General features: G+C 39.1%; 1 protein-coding gene across 3 annotated transcripts in view; it reads left to right on the forward strand.

Annotated features, from left to right (window-relative positions):
- Positions 1-20,104, forward strand: part of PKP2 (plakophilin 2) — a 93,751-nt gene that overhangs the window by 25,942 nt on the left and 47,705 nt on the right. For all 3 annotated transcript variants that reach the window (XM_077870498.1, XM_077870496.1, XM_077870497.1), the window contains exon 4: positions 846-981. In XM_077870498.1, coding sequence (XP_077726624.1) covers positions 846-981 — 136 coding nt within the window. The remainder of the gene's footprint in view (positions 1-845; positions 982-20,104) is intronic.

Below are 20,104 nucleotides of genomic sequence, written 5' to 3' on the forward strand. Positions count from 1 at the left end.
AATAAAATCTAAAAAAAAAAAAAAACGAAAACTTTTTGAATGCTTATTTTAAAACTCATTTTTAGGTGAAATAAGAGATTCTGAGCAGCTTTGAAAAATATCTAATGATTATTGAGGGAAAGTGTTTCATCCACGGGTATAACATTACCATGGTAGAAATAATTTTTAATTTCTAACACCAAATTTATTTTAAAGTCCATGTAAAGGGGCGCCTGGGTTGCTCAGCGGTTGAGTGTCTGTCTTTAGCTCAGGGCGTGATCCTAGGGTTCCAGGATCGAATCCCACATCAGGCTCCTTGTGAGGAGTCTGCTTCTCCCTCTGCCTATGTCTAGGTCTCTGCCTCTTTCTCTGTCTCTCATGAATAAATACATAAAATCTTTTTAAAAAATAAAAAATTTTAAAGTCCATGTAAAGCTTTATTGTGCCTTTATTTATTTATCTTTATTGTTATTTTTTTTTTAAGCAGCTTCATGCTAGGCCTGAGCAACTGACTGAGCTACCCAGGCATCCCTTATTGTGCCTTTAAAGTGACCTTTTAATATGTAATTATCATACAACACACATATTTATCTTAAACAGTTGATTTTCTTTCTTTGGTATATATTACAATTCTGCTCAATTCCATGACATTTTCAGAAACCATTCTGACCAGAGCTGGAATATTTTTACTGCTGGCTGCCTATACCTTCTGATCTCAGGTGCTGATTTCTTTTGAGTAAAGAAAAACCAAGGCTCAGATATTCTAGGTGCTTTAGGATATTAGTCGAGTCATTTCTGGAGGATCATATTGGTAGGCAAGAGGGAGCAGGTTTGGAATTCAGCTGAATCTGTGACTGTTTGTCTAGGAATGCAGACATGGAGATGACTCTAGAGCGAGCAGTGAGTATGCTCGATGCAGACCACACACCACCACCCAGAATTTCTGCTGCAGCTACTTTCATACAGCACGAGTGCTTCCAGAAATCTGAAGCACGGAAAAGGGTGAGTATCATCTTAAATCCAGTTTAAAATTATCTTGCTTTTGCATCTGTTATGGTGGCCATGTAAACTGAAACCAATAATTTATTTAAATTTTTAAAAATCTTTATTGAGTTAAATGTCAATTATAGGTCAATTTTAAATAACTTAATTTTTTTTAAAGTCTAGAGACTTTAAAAAATTTTTGTATTTGGGAGAGGGTGGGGAGAGGGAACGAATCTCAAGCAGATTCTGCACTGAAGGTGGAGGCTGATGTGGGGCTCAATCTCATGACCCTGAGATCATGACCTGAGCCAAAATCAGGAGCCCACCTGACTGACTGAGCCACCCAGGCACCCTGGCATAAGTGTTCTATAGGACAGACCACACCAAAATGGAATCTAGCATAATACCCTCTAGTTCCAGCCACATCATTGCAAATGGCAAGACTTCATTCTTTATTATGGGCAAGTAATATTCCATTGTGTATATATACCACATCCTTTTTATCTATTCATCAGTCAATTGACCCTTGGGCTATTTCCATAGTCTAGCTATTGAACGTCCAGGTCCGTGTACCCCTTTGAATTAGTATTTTTGTATTCTTTGGGTAAATACCTAGTAGTGCAATTGCTGGATTGTAGGGTAGTTCTATTTTTAACTTTCTGAGGAACTTCCATACTGTTTTCCCCAGTGGCTGTACCAGTTTGCATTCCCATCAGAAGTATAAGAGGGTCCCTTTTTCTCCAGATCCTCATCAACACTTGTTGTGTCTTGTGTTGTTGATTTTAGCCATTCTGACTAAAGGTATGAGGTATGAGGTGATAGCTCATTACAGTTCTTTTGCCCATTTTTATTTGTGTTTTTGATCTCTTGTCATTGAATTTTGACAGCTCTTTATGTATTCTGGGTATAAGTCTTTTTTATTCAGTTACATGATTTGGAAATACTTTCTCCTAGTTGTATTTTGTCTTTTCATTTTTTAACAGTTTTTAATTTGGTTGGAGTCTAATTATAAATTTTTTCCTTTATGGATTGTGCTTTTCATAGTGTATCCAAGAAATTCTTCTGGTCACTTACTCTAAGGACACAAAGATAATCTATATTTTCTTCTAGAAGTTTTATGAGTGTCGGGTTTTATAGTTGGTCTATGATCCATTTGGGATGAATTTTTGTATATATTGCAAGATGTGGACTGAAGTTCCTTTTAAAAGATATATGTGCAATTGTTTAGGTGCCATTTGTTGAAAAGACTATTATTTCAAGTCTAAACTGTTTTTTGTGCCTTTGTTGAAAAGGAATTGATTACATATATGTGAGTCTGTTTTTGCACTATGTATTTATTCTATTTCATTGATATATTATTGGTCTATCTTCATGCTAATATATTGTCTTGATTACATAGTTTTATATTGAAGTTTGCTAATGTTAGTCCTCTGTTCTTTTTCTTTTTTTTTTTTTTTTTTTTTTTTTTTTTATTGGTGTTCAATTTACTAACATACAGAATAACACCCAGTGCCCGTCACCCATTCACTCCCACCCCCCGCCCTCCTCCCCTTCTACCACCCCTAGTTCGTTTCCCAGAGTTAGCAGTCTTTACGTTCTGTCTCCCTTTCTGATATTTCCCACACATTCCTTCTCCCTTCCCTTATTTTCCCTTTCACTATTATTTATATTCCCCAAATGAATGAGAACATATAATGTTTGTCCTTCTCCGACTGACTTACTTCACTCAGCATAATACCCTCCAGTTCCATCCACGTTGAAGCAAATGGTGGGTATTTGTCATTTCTAATAGCTGAGTAATATTCCATTGTATACATAAACCACATCTTCTTTATCCATTCATCTTTCGTTGGACACCGAGGCTCCTTCCACAGTTTGGCTATCGTGGCCATGGCTGCTATAAACATCGGGGTGCAGGTGTCCCGGCGTTTCATTGCATTTGTATCTTTGGGGTAAATCCCCAACAGTGCAATTGCTGGGTCGTAGGGCAGGTATATTTTTAACTGTTTGAGGAACCTCCACACAGTTTTCCAGAGTGGCTGCACCAGTTCACATTCCCACCAACAGTGTAAGAGGGTTCCCTTTTCTCCGCATCCTCTCCAACATTTGTTGTTTCCTGCCTTGTTAATTTTCCCCATTCTCACTGGTGTGAGGTGGTATCTCATTGTAGTTTTGATTTGTATTTCCCTGATGGCAAGTGATGTAGAGCATTTTCTCATGTGCATGTTGGCCATGTCTATGTCTTCCTCTGTGAGATTTCTGTTCATGTCTTTTGCCCATTTCATGATTGGATTGTTTGTTTCTTTGGTGTTGAGTTTAATAAGTTCTTTATAGATCTTGGAAACTAGCCCTTTATCTGATATGTCATTTGCAAATATCTTCTCCCATTCTGTAGGTTGTCTTTGAGTTTTGTTGACTGTATCCTTTGCTGTGCAAAAGCTTCTTATCTTGATGAAGTCCCAATAGTTCATTTTTGCTTTTGTTTCTTTTGCCTTCGTGGATGTATCTTGCAAGAAGTTACTATGGCCGAGTTCAAAAAGGGTGTTGCCTGTGTTCTTCTCTAGGATTTTGATGGAATCTTGTCTCACATTTAGATCTTTCATCCATTTTGAGTTTATCTTTGTGTATGGTGAAAGAGAGTGGTCTAGTTTCATTCTTCTGCATGTGGATGTCCAATTTTCCCAGCACCATTTATTGAAGAGACTGTCTTTCTTCCAATGGATAGTCTTTCCTCCTTTATCGAATATTAGTTGCCCATAAAGTTCAGGGTCCACTTCTGGATTCTCTATTCTGTTCCACTGATCTATGTGTCTGTTTTTGTGCCAGTACCACACTGTCTTGATGACCACAGCTTTGTAGTACAACCTGAAATCTGGCATTGTGATGCCCCCAGATATGGTTTTCCTTTTTAAAATTCCCCTGGCTATTCGGGGTCTTTTCTGATTCCACACAAATCTTAAAACAATTTGTTCTAACTCTCTGAAGAAAGTCCATGGTATTTTGATAGGGATTGCATTAAACGTGTATATTGCCCTGGGTAACATTGACATTTTCACAATATTAATTCTGCCAATCCATGAGCATGGAATATTTTTCCATCTCTTTGTGTCTTCCTCAATTTCTTTCAGAAGTGTTCTATAGTTTTGAGGGTATAGATCCTTTACATCTTTGGTGAGGTTTATTCCTAGGTATCTTATGCTTTTGGGTGCAATTGTAAATGGGATTGACTCCTTAATTTCTCTTTCTTCAGTCTCATTGTTAGTGTATAGAAATGCCACTGACTTCTGGGCATTGATTTTGTATCCTGCCACGCTACCGAATTGCTGTATGAGTTCTAGCAATCTTGGGGTGGAGACTTTTGGGTTTTCTATGTAGAGTATCATGTCATCGGCGAAGAGGGAGAGTTTGACTTCTTCTTTGCCAATTTGAATGCCTTTAATGTCTTTTTGTTGTCTGATTGCTGAGGCTAGGACTTCCAGTACTATGTTGAACAGCAGTGGTGAGAGTGGACATCCCTGTCTTGTTCCTGATCTTAGGGGAAAGGCTCCCAGTGCTTCCCCATTGAGAATGATATTTGCTGTGGGCTTTTCGTAGATGGCTTTTAAGATGTCGAGGAATGTTCCCTCTATCCCTACACTCTGAAGAGTTTTGATCAGGAATGGATGCTGTATTTTGTCAAATGCTTTCTCTGCATCCAATGAGAGGATCATATGGTTCTTGGTTTTTCTCTTGCTGATATGATGAATCACATTGATTGTTTTACGGGTGTTGAACCAGCCTTGTGTCCCAGGGATAAATCCTACTTGGTCATGGTGAATAATTTTCTTAATGTACTGTTGGATCCTATTGGCCAGTATCTTGTTGAGAATTTTTGCATCCATGTTCATCAGGGATATTGGTCTGTAATTCTCCTTTTTGGCGGGGTCTTTGTCTGGCTTTGGAATTAAGGTGATGCTGGCTTCATAGAACGAATTTGGAAGTACTCCATCTCTTTCTATCTTTCCAAACAGCTTTAGGAGAATAGGTATGATTTCTTCTTTAAACGTTTGATAAAATTCTCCTGGGAAGCCATCTGGCCCTGGACTCTTGTGTCTTGGGAGGTTTTTGATGACTGCTTCAATTTCCTCCCTGGTTATTGGCCTGTTCAGGTTTTCTATTTCTTCCTGTTCCAGTTTTGGTAGTTTGTGGCTTTCCAGGAATGCGTCCATTTCTTCTAGATTGCCTAATTTATTGGCGTATAGCTGTTCATAATATGTTTTTAAAATCGTTTGTATTTCCTTGGTGTTGGTAGTGATCTCTCCTTTCCCATTCATGATTTTATTAATTTGAGTCTTCTCTCTCTTCTTTTTAATAAGGCTGGCTAATGGTTTATCTATCTTATTAATTCTTTCAAAGAACCAACTCCTGGTTCTGTTGATCTGTTCCACAGTTCTTCTGGTCTCGATTTCGTTGAGTTCTGCTCGAATCTTTATTAACTCCCTTCTTCTCTTGGGTGTAGGATCTATTTGCTGTTTTTTCTCTAGCTCCTTTATGTGTAAGGTTAGCTTTTGTATTTGAGTTCTTTCCAGTTTTTGAATGGATGCTTGTATTGCGATGTATTTCCCCCTTAGGACTGCTTTTGCTGCATCCCAAAGATTTTGAACGGTTGTATCTTCATTCTCATTAGTTTCCATGAATCTTTTTAATTCTTCCTTAATTTCCTGGTTGACCCTTTTATCTTTTAGCAGGATGGTCCTTAACCTCCATGTGTTTGAGGTCCTTCCAAACTTCTTGTTGTGATTTAGTTCTAATTTCAAGGCATTATGGTCCGAGAATATGCAGGGGACAATCCCAATCTTTTGGTATTGGTTCAGACCCGATTTGTGACCCAATATGTGGTCTATTCTGGAGAAAGTTCCATGTGCGCTTGAGAAGAATGTGTATTCAGTTGAGTTTGGATGTAAAGTTCTGTAGATATCTGTGAAATCCATCTGGTCCAGTGTATCATTTAAAGCTCTCGTTTCTTTGGAGATGTTTTGCTTAGAAGACCTATCGAGTATAGAAAGAGCTAGATTGAAGTCACCAAGTATAAGTGTATTATTATCTAAGTATTTCTTCACTTTGGTTAATAATTGATTTATATATTTGGCAGCTCCCACATTCGGAGCATATATATTGAGGATTGTTAAGTCCTCTTGTTGAATAGATCCTTTAAGTATGATATAGTGTCCCTCTTCATCTCTCACTACAGTCTTTGGGGTAAATTTTAGTTTATCTGATATAAGGATGGCTACCCCTGCTTTCTTTTGAGGACCATTCGAATGGTAAATGGTTCTCCAACCTTTTATTTTCAGGCTGTAGGTGTCCTTCTGTCTAAAATGAGTCTCTTGTAGACAGCAAATAGATGGGTCCTGCTTTTTTATCCAGTCTGAAACCCTGCGCCTTTTGATGGGGTCATTAAGCCCGTTCACATTCAGAGTTACTATTGACAGATATGCGTTTAGTGTCATCATGATATCTATTCAGTCTTTGTTTTTGTGGACTGTTCCACTGAACTTCTTCTTAAAGGGGAATTTTAAGAGGCCCCCTTAAAATTTCTTGCAGAGCTGGTTTGGAGGTCACATATTCTTTTAGTTGCTGCCTGTCTTGGAAGCTCTTTATCTCTCCTTCCATTTTGAATGAGAGCCTTGCTGGATAAAGTATTCTTGGTTGCATGTTCTTCTCCTTTAGGACCCTGAATATATCCTGCCAGCCCTTTCTGGCCTGCCAGGTCTCTGTGGAGAGGTCTGCTGTTACCCTAATACTCCTCCCCATAAAAGTCAGGGATTTCTTGTCTCTTGCTGCTTTAAGGATCTTCTCTTTATCTTTGGAATTTGCAAGCTTCACAATTAAATGTCGAGGTGTTGAACGGTTTTTATTGATTTTAGGGGGGGATCTCTCTATTTCCTGGATCTGAATGCCTGTTTCCCTTCCCAGATTAGGAAAGTTTTCAGCTAGAATTTGTTCAAATACATATTCTGGCCCTCTGTCCCTTTCGGCGCCCTCGGGAACCCCAATTAAACGTAGGTTTTTCTTCCTCAGGCTGTCGTTTATTTCCCTTAATCTATCTTCATGGTCTTTTAATTGTTTGTCTCTTTTTTCCTCAGTTTCCCTCTTTGCTATCAACTTGTCTTCTAGGTCACTCACTCGTTCTTCCACCTCGTTAACCCTCGACGTTAGGACTTCTAGTTTGGATTGCATCTCATTCAATTGATTTTTAATTTCTGCCTGATTAGCTCTAAATTCTGCAGTCATGAAGTCTCTTGAGTCCTTTATACTTTTTTCTAGAGCCACCAGTAGCTGTATAATAGTGCTTCTGAATTGGCTTTCTGACATTGAATTGTAATCCAGATTTTGTAACTCTGTGGGAGAGAGGACTGTTTCTGATTCTTTCTTTTGAGGTGAGGTTTTCCTTCTAGTCATTTTGCTCAGTGCAGAGTGGCCAAAAGCAAGTTGTATTGGGAAAAAGAGAAAAAGAGAGGAGAGAAAGAAGGAAAGAAAAGAGAAAGAGAAAAAAAAAGGGGAAGAAAAAGAAAAAAAAAACGAAAAAAAAAAAAAAAAGAAGAAAAAGAGAAAGAAAAAGAAAGGAGAAAAAAAGGGGGTGGGGGAAGGAAACAAATCAAAAAGCAAAACAAAACAAAAACAAACAAACAAAAAAAGAACCACCGGGGAGTATCTTCTGATTCTGTGTTCTTTAAGTCCCTTGGCTTCTCCTGGAAGTTGTCAGTCTAGCTGATCTTCTGGGGGAGGGGCCTGTTGTGCTGATTTTCAGGTGTTAGCAGTTGGGGGAGCTGCTGTGCCCCTGCCTGGTGCAGGGCTCAGTGGGGGGTGTTTACCCCGTGAGGCCGCAGGAGGAACAGCCCCAGTGGCGGGGCCAGCTCTGCAGCCCTGGATTCATCCCCCGCAGTAGCTCTGGAGCTCTCCGTCTGCAGGGCCTGGAGGCTCCGGGGCGGGGCCGCTGATCTGCTCAGCTGGGGCAGGAGCGTCCTTGGTGTCCTGGGCCCTCCCGGCCTCTGCCTGTCCCGGGGGAGGCGGGATCCTGGGCTGTGTCCCGGCGCCCTGTGCTCCGGAGCCTGCGCTGTTGGATTCGCGCTCCCGGGCCGCGCAGCCCCCTCCGCGGAGCCGCCCCCGAGCCCCTCCGAGCTGCTCCTGGAACCGCGCAGGCCCCTCCGCACGGAGCCTCTTCCTCTGCCCGAGCCCCCCGAGCTGCTCCGGTCCCGCCGGGTCCCGCCGTGCGCGCTGCAGCCCTTAGGGAGCTCGGCGCACTCTCCTGGGCGCGCAGTTGCTGTTACTGTCCCAGGGAACCCGAGGGCATCCTCGCCCTCCTGGGTCCTGCTCCACCTCCCTGCGAGCCCCTTTCCCCCGGGAAGGTCGGTCCTGCTCCAACTCCCCGCGAGCCCCTTTCCGCCCGGGAAGGTCGGTGCAGCTCCTGCGTCTCCGGGACGGGGCTCTCCTGTCCTGGGGACACTCGCCCCGGCCTCAGCCCGGCTCCTCGCGGGGCCCCTCCCCCTTGGAGGCCTTTGTTTCTTTATTTCTTTTTCCCCGTCTTCCTACCTTGATAGATGCGCGAACTCTTCTCACTGTAGCATTCCAGCTGGTCTCTCTTTGAGTCTCAGGCCGAATTCATAGATTTTCAGGATAATTTGAAGGTTTTCTAGGTAGTTTGGTGGAGACAGGTGATTTGGAGACCCTACTCCTCCGCCATCTTGCTCCTCCCACCCTCTGTTCTTTTTCGAGTGATTTTGGCTATTCTAGTTCTTTTGCAGTCCCATGAATTTTAGAATCTATTTCTTTATGAAAAAACTGATAGGATTTTGTTTAAGATTGGAGAATTTTCATCTAAACATTATTGAGTCTTCTGACGCCTGACTATGGTATATTTAGCCATTTAGTGGGTCTTCTTTTTTTTTTTTTTAATTTTATTTATTTATGATAGTCACAGAGAGAGAGAGAGAGAGAGAGAGGCAGAGACATAGGCAGAGGGAGAAGCAGGCTCCATGCAGGGAGCCTGATGTGGGACTCAATCCCGGGTCTCCAGGATCGTGCCCTGGGCCAAAGGCAGGCGCCAAACCGCTGTGCCACCCAGGGATCCCTAGTGGGTCTTCTTTAATTGCTCTTAGCAATATTTTGTAATTTTACTGTGAAATGACTCTTAGCTCTAGTAGCATATTTGTAGATTCATCAGATTTTATACATAGATCATGCCATCTACTAATAAAGACAGTTTTGTTTCTTTTTGTTTCTTCCTTTTCAATCTGGATGACTTACATAGTTTTTCTTTTTGTATTGGCTAGAACCTCTAATGCAATGTTAAAACGAAGTGAGGGTGGACATGTCCAGTTCTTGATCATAGGGGGAAGCATTTCGTTATTCTTTCACTATTGTGTAGGGTGCAACTTATAAGTTTTTGTTCGTTTTTAGGAATTTAATCTGAGGGATTTTTATGTGGTTTTTTGGAAGGAAGGAAAAAGTTTTATATTTTAGTATTTTTAACACCATTTCTTTTTCCTGCTTTTTAAAAATTGAATTATAATTGGGTTATATTGATAATAATGCAGATAACATTTATTATTTTCAGGTGTACAATGTGATATGATGTATGTAATATATTGTGAAATTATTACCACAAGTCCAGTTACCATACATCATTCAGTTATAAATTTTTTTCTTGTAATGAGAACTTTTAAGATCTATTTTCTTAGGACTTCCAAATATACAATACAATATTAATAAGTAGTCATCATGATGTACATTATATCTTCATGACTTTTTTTTTCATGACTTATTTTATAACTGGAAGTATATACCTTTTGACCACCTTCACCCATTTCACCCATGTCAAACCCTCTACCTCTGGCAACCACCAATCTATTCTCTGTATCTTTGATTTTGTTTTTTGTTTATTTGTTTTCAGATTCCGTACAGTATTTGTTCACTGTCTTTTTCATTCAGCATAATGAAATGGACTTCCAGGTCCATCCATATTGTTGCAAATAGCAGAATTTCCTTCTTATTTATGACTGAATAATATTGCATTGTGTATATCTGTCAATGGGTACTCAGGTTGTTTCCATGTCTTGAGTATTGTAAATAATGCCATAGTAAACATGGGAGTTCATTTATCTTTTTGAGTTAATGTTTTCATTTCCTTCTGAAATATCCCGGAAGCAGAATTACTGAATCATAAGGTAGTTCTATTTTTAATTTTTTGAGGATCCTCCATAATGTTTTCAGAGTGTTTGTACCATTTATGTTCCCACCAACAATACACAAGAATGTTGTATTGTTCCCACCAACAATTCACAAGAGTTCCCATTTTACCACATCCTTGCCAATACTTACTATTTCTTGTCTTTTCGGTAATAGCCGTTCTGACAGGCATGATGTGATATCTTATTACTGTTTTGATTTTCATTTCCCTGAGCACAGGGGCATCTGGGTGGTTCAGTGGTTGAGCATCTGCCTTCAGCTCAGGGCATGATCCTGGGGTCCTGGAATGGATTCCCGTATCAGGCTCCCCTGCAAGGAGCCTGCTTCTCCCTCTGCCTATGTCTCTGCCTCTCTCTGTGTCTCTCATGAATAAATAAAATCTTTTTTAAAAAAAAGAATGCTGAGCATGTTTTCTGTATGTCGGCCATCTGTATGTTATCCCTAATTTTACAGTTTTTGTTTTGGTTTTTTACTCAGGAATGGTTATTGGATTTTATCCAATGTTTTATTTGCTCATTAAAATATTTCTATGGTTTTTATCTTAATTTTGCTAATATGGTTAATTACTTTGATTTTTAAATGTTATCCCATTCCTGGGATCAATCCCACTTGGTCATGATGTACTGTTACTTTTTAAAATTAGATTTGCTAAAATTCTGTGAAAGCAATTATGCAGCTATATTTGTAAAGGATATTGATCTGTAATTTTCTTTTCTTGTAATGATTTAGTCCAATTTTGGATTGAGAGTAATATTAGCTTCATAGAATACATTGAGAAGTGTTCTCTCCTCTTCAATTTTCTGAAAGTTTGATTGAATTGGTATTATTTCTTTCTTAAATGTTTGGTAGAATTTACCAGTGAAGCTAGTTGGACCTGAAGTTTTCTTGTGAGAGATTAACTATCTTCAGATCATGAGACTGACACACTGCCTGCTGTGTTAAGGAGGCTAACTAGGTTCCTGACTATAAATTCAGTTTCTTTCATTGATACAGGGCTCTTAGGGCTATGTATACTTCCTAGTGAACTTTGGTAGTTAGTGCCTTTCAAAGATTTTGTCCATTTCATCTATGTTGTTCTAGTTTTCTTCAATTTCTTTGTGTAGATGTTGTATGTTGTTTCTCTTTGCCTGAAGAATTTTCTTTTAACATTTATTCTAGTGCAGGTCTCCTGGTGATTAACTATTTTAACTTCTGTATGTCTGAAAAGAAATTTTGTCTTTGCTTTTGAAAGATATTTTCACTAGCAGTGGAATCCTAGGATGACAGTTTTTTGTTCTAATACTTCAAAGTTGTTGCTTCACAGTCTTCTCACTTGTGTTGCTTCAGACAAGAAATCATCTGTCATCTTTATTGTTCCTCTGTACATACTGTCTCTCTCTCCACCCACCCAAGCTGCTTTTAAAATTTTTTTCCTTATCATTAGTATTGAGCAGTTTGGTCACAATGTGCTTAGATGTAGTTTTCTGTAGGTTTCTTGGGCTTGGGAGTTCACTGAGCTTCTTTAAACTTACAAACTTTTATTTTTCATCACATTTTGGAGTTTTGGTTGGCATTTTCAACCATAAATTCTTCAAATATTTTTTCTGTCCTTCCTTTGGGAATTAGTTACATACATATTTGGCCACTTGAAGTTATCTCATAGTTCATCCATACTCTATTCTTTTTCTTCAGTTTTTCCTGTATGCTTCCTTTTAGATATGTTTAGCTTCTGTGCTTTAAATTCACAAATCCTTTCTTCTGCAATGTTTAATATGCCATTAGTTTCATTTGGGGTTTCTTTAGTTCATAAATTATAGTTTTCCCCTTTAAAAGTTAAATTTGAGTCTTTTTTATATCTTCTTTCTCTACCTAACATGTTCCATCCTTCCTCAAGATTTCTGAACATATAAAAGACTGTTAAGATAGCTGCTTGAATGACCTTGTCTGCTAATTCTGATATCTGCATTCATTTCTTCTTTGCATACCTGGAAATTTTTCATTGAATACTAAATGTTATGAATTTTACCTTGTTGGATGCTGAGTATTTTTATATTTCTGTAAACATGCTTGAGCTTGGTTCTAGGATGCAGTTACTTGAGAACAGTTTGATCCTTTCAAATCTTGCTTTTGAGATTTGTTAGGTGGGACCAGAGCAGGATTTATTCTAGGACTACTTAATCCCCAATTCTGTACTCTGTCTCCTCAACTCTACTTATTGAATTCCATTTGGGTTTTCCCTCGCCACATTATAGCCTGAGAACTCTCTCAAGACCGTGACCTTTGACAGCAGTGGGGCTCACCTTGCTTGTTTTCCATCCCTTAGGGATCATGATCTGTCATTGCTACATGTCCAATTATTGAAACCATTGCATGTTTTATGTATTTTTAAAAATTGTTTCAGGTAATAAGGCAAATCCAGTCCTTCTCATTGTTGAGTCATTATCAATTTTGATAAATAATTCCCTAATAAATTCTCCCCCAAATTGTGTAAATTTACACTCCATCAGCATTGTGTCTTATATGTACCATCACTAACACGAGATTATTCTTTTTTGTTTGTTTCTGTTAATCTAATGACAAAAAAAAAAAGCTATCTCTTTATGGTAGAAATTTTCCTGTTTTTTTGAAATCAAGATTAATAGTTGGTCATTTAATCAGAGTTACAAAGAAAAAACTTAATTATACACACATACCACACACACACACACACACACACACACAGACACAATTACAGCGTTTGTCATAATCTTTCATAAACAATGCCCATTACGTATCATCTATAACTTTAAAGATTAAAGTGAGGGCAGCCCGGGTGGCTCAGTGGTTTAGCGCCTGCCGTTGGCCGGGGACATGATCCTGGAGACCCGGGATCGAGTCCCATGTCGGGCTCCCTGCGTGGACCCTGCTTCTCCCTCTGCCTGTGTCTCTGCCTCTCTGTCTATGTCTCTCATGAATAAATAAATAAAATCTTAAAAAAAAAATAAAGATTAAAGTGAAATGAGAACCTAATGACATTAATTCACCTGAGTTCAAATCTTTCTGGATTTTTACATTTTTCCTAGTCTTTTACATTAATTTTATCCAAAAATAATTTGAGGTTTTTTAAAGCCACCTACCTTTATCTAGTCTTTCCAAAGCACACAGATTAGTTTTCAGAGAGACAGAATTCTTTTCACACTTCATTCATTTTCAGAACGGGTAAATAAATTAAATGATTACAGTTACAAGTACAGCTGAACTAAATACATTGGGAAACATACCTAAGTTATCCTTGGTAAACATGTAATTCAACTAATAGAAATAGGGGTGCAAAGCCCAACCTAGAGTAACCTACCAGCTTTGATAGTACTCAGAGTATCCATAGGGTTCACGGAGGGAATAAAGAATGTAGATCCTGCAGATCAGTTAAGTAGAGTCAGACAAAAGAGTTCTGTTGACTATTTTTTTCTACCTAGATCTGTATCTCCTTAATGATTTGTAGGGCTTCTTTATCTATTGTGCAAGTTATATATAAACCAGTGTTATGCAACTTATGGCATCTTTCATCATGCAAGATTTAAAAATTCTTCTGAAGTCAGATTTGTCAATATTTTTATTCATGGCATCTGTATTTTAGGTATTGCTTTTAAAAAACCTATTCCCGCCTCTAGAATATTTTTTATTTTAAAAGCTATTGGGATCTCTGGGTGGCTCAGCGGTTGAGCATCTGCCTTCGGCCCAGGGCGTGATCCCGCAGTCCTGGGATCGAGTCCCACATCGGGCTCCTGCGTGAGCCTGCTTCTCCCTCTGCCTCTGTCTCTGCCTCTCTCTCTCTGTGTCTCTCATGAATAAATACATAAAATCTTAAAAAAAAAAAAAGCTATATAATTATTGGGTATTTCTAAATGCCCCTTTGCCTATGTTTGTTCCATGGGAAGAATAAGTAAGGATTTTTTAAAAATTATATATTTAACTAGTAATGAATTTTCTTTATACATACAGATGAAGAGAATTAGCCTAAAAATTAGTCCTTTCTCTGCCTAAATCAGATAAATGTCTAAATTTTTTAAAAGATTTATTCATTTAAGAGAGAGAGAGAGAGCATGAGTAGGGGGAGAGGCAGAGGGAGAAGACTATTCAAGGGCCTGAGAGCCTGATGTAGGGCTCAATCCCAGGACCTTAGGCTCCTGACTCTGTGATTTCTGGGCTGAAGGCAGACACTTAACCATCTCAGGCACCCCTAAATCTTTTTTTATTCCCAACTTAAAAAAACTTGGCATTATTATGCATGCTTTCATTTTCTAATCTGGAAATACTTGAATTTTTCTTTTGTTACTCAAGTTGAGCTAGATTTCTACTATCTCTTAAGTTACTAATTTGATTATAAATATCATTTTGCTTACATACAGGATTAATGTTGTGCTTGCCTTCTTGGCTCTTATTTTAAGGCTAGGATAAACACTGGTTTTGAGAATAATGAAACGTGAAAATCACACTGAAACCTAAAAATATATATGCATGGTAGTAAAAATTAAGAATTATAACCCAAGAACATTAACACAATCCTGCTGACATTAAGCATGGTGCTATAGTGTTTAAATTTATGTATAAAAGACCATTCATTACAGGGGTACGTGGCTGGCTTAGCCAATAGATCATGTGACGCTTGATCTTGGGATTGTGGGTTCCAGCCCCTTAGATGCTTTCCTGGGACTTTTCTTACTTGACACCATCTCCTGACCTGCTTCATCCACTCGCACATCTTCCATTCCGATGTGATAAAGATCCTGATGACTCACTGCATCTCCAGCCCATATCCCTGCCCTGGGCTTCAAACCATGCATCCATCTGTTTCCTGGACATCCCACTGGACTCAACATCAGCATTTTTAGAAAATGAACACATTATCTTCCTTTGCTTTTCATCTCTAGTGTCCAACCCTCCTTCGAAACTTGTTCTTCCTACTGGGCTGAAAGGCAGGACCATTGGTGGTTTGAATGTTAGCTCTCAGGAGTCACTCGGACAGGGTGAACCCAGCACCCTATTTTATTTACCTCAGTGACCTTGGGCAAGATATTTAACCTCTCTGAGCCTCGGCATTCCTACCTTTAAAGTTGGAATAATAGTCCTACTAGAAAGAATTGTGAGAATGCAGTCAGAGCAGTTGGATAATGGTACAATGCCTGCCCCGAAGTAATGAATCAGAACATATTATTTCCTGCGTAGGTGAGTGGTAGTTCACCCAGATGCTGTTACACAAAAACTTGAACAGAGACTTTGAACTTTCTTTTATTCTTACCTCTCAACATTACTCATATTCATGCAGTTTTTAAGATCTATTAGTGCTGCTACTAAAAGTGTCTTGAACCTACCCACATCTGTGCCTCCCCACTCAGTGCTACTATGCTCATCCCTATCACGATGTTTTCTGTTAATCTAGCTGCTTCCTGGTTAATCTTCCTCCATTCTTAACCACTTCTGATACAGTCACCTTACAGCACCAAGGGAGACCTTTCCAATAGCTGCCCCACTACCTGTAGGAGAAGGGACAAACCTCTTAATTTAATCTGCAAGACCTTTCTAAAACTGGCCTTATTTCCATGCCTGCTTCAGATCCCATCACTGACGTATTGATTGCCGTAACTGCCTTGGAGAATCTTACTATAAACTCATTGCTCAGAATTTGAGAAATTAAAAAAAAAAGGAAGAAAAAACATACCCACAGTTCCCACTATAGTTATCATTTTGGTTTTGTTCTCTAACTTTTTAAATGCATGTATTTACATAGCTGTAATCAAATTGAATATGTAGCTTTGTTTGCAGGGATATTTTTGTTTGATTTTTAAAAACATGCACAAATATATGCTTGTTTAAAAAAATACAAAATAACAAGCTGCTTTCATAACTTATCCCCCCATCATTTGTTTCAAGCTCACTAATTTCATTTCCTTCTTTATGTTCTGTGTTTGAATGGAAATACATAGATATTTTATACAGTTTTTTTTTTCAGTAACACTGTATTTTTTTTTTTTTAGATTTTTTTTATTTATCTATTCATGAGAGACACAGATAGAGAGCAAGGCAGAGACACAGACAGAGGAGAAGCAGGCTCCACTCAGGAAGCCCGATGCGGGACTAGATCCCGGGGCTCCAGGATCACGCCCCGGGCTGAAGGCAGGCGCCAAACCGCTGAGCCACCCAGGGATCCCCCAAGTAACACTGTATCTTAAGCACTTTCTCATAACATTAGCAATATTCTGCATACTTCATATTAATGGTGGCATATTAATGGTGATAGTAATAACTACTATGTGTTGAGCGAGTACTATATACCTAGCATGCAGATTGTTAATCTTAGATAATCTCCATTTGACTGGTGAGGGAACTGTAATGACTTATAAAATATAGGTCAGTTCTAAAATTGCTCTGCCTCTCCCATGGAAACTTCAACATAAGGATGTGTGACAATCATTAACCAGTCTTCCCTGTTGTTGAACCTTTATGGTTTCATTAAAGTTTTCACTATTATAAATAATGTAGTTACGATTACATGTGTGTGCATTTCAAATTATTTCCTCGTGAAGGTTACTAGAAGAGAATACTTTTAAAGTTTTTGACACATATTGCCAATTTTCTTCCTGAAATGTTAAACCAATTTACAGGGAGTGACTAATTCTAATGGTAAGGAAAAGAGAGAAGAGGAGTGACATTTCACAGAGGTGACATTTGAGCCAGCTTATGCAGGATGAGAAGGGCTTTGCCAGAAGTGAGGCATAGTGGTCAGAACATTCTACACAGGAAAGAGAGAGAGAGCAAAGGCACAGGGCACAAGGGAGCCCTTGCCCCAAAGGAGTCAGTCTGTTCCCTCTGCTTATTTGCCACCAGAAATCCTCATTATTTATTTTATAGTTGGCAGCAAAGAGAATCAGAATAGAGCCCTTCCATATATTTAGAAATGATCTCAAATGAAAGCTCTCTTGAAGTTCTGAGACATTCATGCTAGTCTGTATCTTTTTTCCTTTACCCAGAGGGAGAACAAATCCCCTGAGGATTCAGTATAACTGGGAAACACAGGCAACCTCTCTGGTCCCACATCTGCTTCCCTGAATTTAAAGGCGCAAGGACAGTACATTTGACATTGGTCTTAGTACATATAGATCCATCACCAACCATCCTTCTAGTTATATGCAGTGAGGAAAATATCATCAACTTCTTGCATTTGATACTGATTTTGTATCAATCTGCTTGATAAAATGGATAAAAGAAACCAAAGTCTTTTTTTAAATTTGGGATAGGTGCCAGACACTAGGGAGTCAAATTCTACAGTAACTAGAGCTGTGGCAGATTTCAGCCTTTATCTGAGCATGGTGTGTCTGCAATTCCTTCTTTCCGGGCTAGAGCAAGTGCTGAAAGCCAAAGGGATAAAGGTGACAGGGTAAGGGAAACCTGCCCTCTGAGCCCCCCACCCTCCCACCTCAGTCAGGACAGTGGAGGCTTCCACATGCTACTCTGGCTAATTCCATAATCGCATCTGGAAATGCAATATGGCCAGTAAGCCACTTCACATATTTTGAAGAAGGCAACTTATAAATTATAAATTAAGTAATAAAATATTTCTTAAGTTTGCAAAGTACCTTCAGGACAAACAGGATTTTCTTTTTGTGTCTGATGTTTATACTGCTAGCGCGAAGATTTAGTATAGGTGGCATTTATGAAGTTGATAGAGTGTAAACTTAACCACCTTAAAACCTAACTATGAAATAGAAATTGATGAAATTAGGGGGATCCCTGGGTGGCTTAGCGGTTTAGCACCTGCCTTTGGTCCAGGGCGCGATCCTGGAGTACCAGGATCGAGTCCCACGTCGGGCTCCTGGCATGGAGCCTGCTTCTCCCTCCTCCTGTGTCTCTCTCTCTCTCTCTCTCTCTGTCTATCATAAATAAATAAATAAATCTTTAAAAAAAAAAAAAGAAATTGATGAAATTAGAGAAACCTGTGAGTTACAGACTGTTTTTAAAATAAACTGTGCCTTTCTGCTTTTAAGGAAGTGTAATAATGGGAATAGATGAAGTGATCAAATAATGATCTGTGGGACCAGAATTAATTGATAGTGAAGAAATCTTTCTCATTAGCATTGTCACACAAATATATTAAAATAGCTGTAGACATAGCCCAACCAAATTGCTGTGACCAGTCTACCAATTGTATCCTGTTCTGCAAATGAATGTCCCCTCTGAAGGGAGTGATAAGTAGTAGTAATAGTCATTACTACCAGTGAAACCTTAAACGGACCAAAAAACTACTTCTCTCCTCTCTTACTCTTTCTTTCTTTCTCTCTCAAGAGAAGGAAGGGGGATGGGCAGAGGGAGAAGGAGAGAGAATTTTCAGCAGGGCTCCATGCCCAACATGGACTTAAGTGACTGAGCCACCAGGCGCCCTAAGAGTACTTCTCTCTTAAGGTTCTTAACAAGCTATTAATAAGATAATGTATATGAAACTCTTAATACTATGCCAACACCTGGAAGTGGGTGGAGGAGTCATTATCTGTGTTTTATTATTATTATTATCACAGTTATTATTTTTAAACCTTGGCTTTTATTCTTGCCTTGCTAGTTTTCTTCCCAATCCTAGCAAAGGAAGATGTCATATTGGAAAATTATGTCTTAAATACCATTTATCTGTCTATGAAAGGGAAACTGGATTTTTAAAAAAGATTATTTATTTATTTATTTATTTATTTATTTATTTATTTATGATAGACATAGAGCGAGAGAGAGGCAGAGACACAGGAGGAGGGAGAAGCAGGCTCCATGCCAGGAGCCCGATTTGGGACTTGATCCCGGGACTCCAGGATCGCGCCCTGGGTCAAAGGCAGGTGCTAAACCACTGAGCCACCCAGGGATCCCCCAGGAAACTGGATTTTGATGATATGTAGAAAATATGAAAAGGTGTTACTGGGCCCTGGAGCATGAACTGTTGTGCAGTTAGGGCATCATTTGTAGGTGATGAACTTCATCTGAAAGGGAAACTCCTGCTCATTCACAGTTATATCCTAAAAATGTCTGCATTAAGATTGAGAAAGTGACTGAGATCTTTACCAAAAGTTCTTACTAAAATTTTCTGGGGGTGCCTGGGTGGCTTAGTTGAATAGCATCGGACTCTTGATTTTGGCTCAGGTCATAATCTCAGGGTTGTGAGATCGAGCCCTGCATTGGGCTCCACACTCACCATGCTTGGGATTTCTTTCTCTCCTTTTCCTTCTGTCCCTCCCCACTCACGATCTCTCTTGCTCTCTCTAAAAAACAAAATTTTTCTACATCAGATGCCAGTGGAAGACTATGAGAAAGAAAGCCCTCAGTCTGCAACTTAACATTTCTCTTTAGCAGCCCATGTCCACCTCTTGATTTTCTTTTTTTAGATAATATTTGCAGCCTGAAATATAAAATCACCTTGCTCAGATTGCCATTATTTGCCTCTTCTTAAACAACCATACATTTCAGAATCTAAGCCATCTATGTTTCTATTCCTAGTTCTGGCTCTAACAGACAGCACACTCTTTCTTGCATATTTGGATAGGAGAAAGCAATATTTTAAAAATAGCAGGGATCCCTGGGTGGCTCAGTGGTTTGGCGCCTGCCTTTGGCCCAGGGCGCGATCCTGGAGACCTGGGATCGAATCCCACATCGGGCTCCCAGTGCATGGAGCCTGCTCCTGCTTCTCCCTCTGCCTGTGTCTCTGCCTCTCTCTCTCTCTCTCTCTCTCTCTCTCTGTGTGACTATCATAAATAATAAATTAAAAAAAAATAAAATAAAATGAAATAAAATTTAAAAATAGCATATCAAAAAGTATAAAGTTACATTATTTACTTAAATTGCTTGCATAATTTTTATGTAAATCTTTAAGTACCCAAAGCAATTGATCGTAAAAATAGCTGGCATTTAGGATTAGTTTGCTTTG

The sequence above is a fragment of the Canis aureus genome, chromosome 25, assembly GCF_053574225.1.
Source record: "Canis aureus isolate CA01 chromosome 25, VMU_Caureus_v.1.0, whole genome shotgun sequence".
Classification (NCBI taxonomy): domain Eukaryota; kingdom Metazoa; phylum Chordata; class Mammalia; order Carnivora; family Canidae; genus Canis; species Canis aureus.